General features: G+C 44.8%; 1 protein-coding gene across 1 annotated transcript; it reads right to left on the bottom strand.

Moving 5' to 3' along the window:
• Positions 1-170: 170 nt before the first annotated feature.
• LOC104961867 (thimet oligopeptidase-like) lies at positions 171-925 on the bottom strand (the record flags this gene model as incomplete). Its single annotated transcript, XM_010790215.1, has 3 exons — positions 761-925; positions 418-520; positions 171-340 (listed from the first exon to the last, which is right to left on the bottom strand). Coding segments are annotated over exons 1-3 (438 nt in total), but the record flags the coding sequence as incomplete, so codon positions are not given.
• Between the last annotated feature and the right edge of the window lie 171 nt (positions 926-1,096).

The following is a 1,096-nucleotide window of genomic DNA, read 5'->3' as shown; positions in this document are numbered from 1 at the left end:
ATATGTAATCTCTAACCCTTCACTGACTGTGAAGTGCTCTATACTATGAAAAACTCTTCTGGCGATCAGAGCTTCGCTCAGATTATCACGATCTGGCAAAGAAAAAACAGCACAAACTGACTCAAATTATTTAAAAATCTAAACCTCTTGAAAGACAATAACTTTTTCACTTTGTGTCTCACCTCTTTGCAGCGGGAGTTAAAGGCCTCCTCCAGCTTCTTGCGGGTTTCTGGGATGTTGCATTTCTTCATGGTGGGGAAGTAATGAGGATACTTGAGGGTGACCTTCAGCTTCTCTCCATCCTTCTCCAGAGAGCTGAGGAAGTCCTCTGGGAGGTCGCCTGAAAGCAACACCACCACATGTGTGAGTACACAGAGAGAGGAAGACGAGGCCGACTGTGTGAAGCTCAAAACTCACCCAGCTCCTCTCTGGTGAAGGACAGACTGGTGGTGTCCTCGTTCAGGTTCTTGTTGAAATCGATGCACAGGTTGCTCAGCTTCTTTTTGATGGTCTTGATCTCCTGTTCCAGAAATGTAACAGAATCAGAGTTACATCATACAGGATTTTATCCAAAAATATTGTAAAGGGATACTCTGTGTGGTAAAGCTTTATAACCACAACAAAAAAAGTATCTGTTACAAATTAAGATTGGCATCATATGAATGTTGACCCTTTCCTGGGTGGGTTCGTGGAAGAGTAATGATCTCAGTGAAGTTTCCCTGCATGAACAAAAGGTAATTGATAAAAAAACATTGGTCACCTCTTGTTTCTCTTTGGGCAGGTGGAGACCGTTCCTTCTCCCCAGTTTGACCAGACGCTCCATGTAACGCTTGGACTCTGCAGTGAGGCTACTGGCATCCACCTTTTTCTGCAGACAGAAACAAAAAGACCTTGGCACGAGAAACCAGGTGACCAGGAGCCTCATGACAGAAACGTCCCAATCTTTCTATCAGTTTGGGTTGACGTTGAGAGCATGGCTATTACCGAAACATGGTTTCTACTAGGGTTGCCAGAAACTGACCATGATCAAAATCGATTATTCGGCAGCCCTGGCGAATAATAATTGATTATTCGACCGACCCCGACCCCCCCGCGC

This window comes from Notothenia coriiceps, unplaced genomic scaffold (genome assembly GCF_000735185.1).
Source record: "Notothenia coriiceps isolate Sejong01 unplaced genomic scaffold, NC01 NC01_scaffold00033890, whole genome shotgun sequence".
Classification (NCBI taxonomy): domain Eukaryota; kingdom Metazoa; phylum Chordata; class Actinopteri; order Perciformes; family Nototheniidae; genus Notothenia; species Notothenia coriiceps.
Note: the sequence above shows the minus strand (reverse complement) of the source record. Positions and strands in the feature narration are given on the sequence as shown.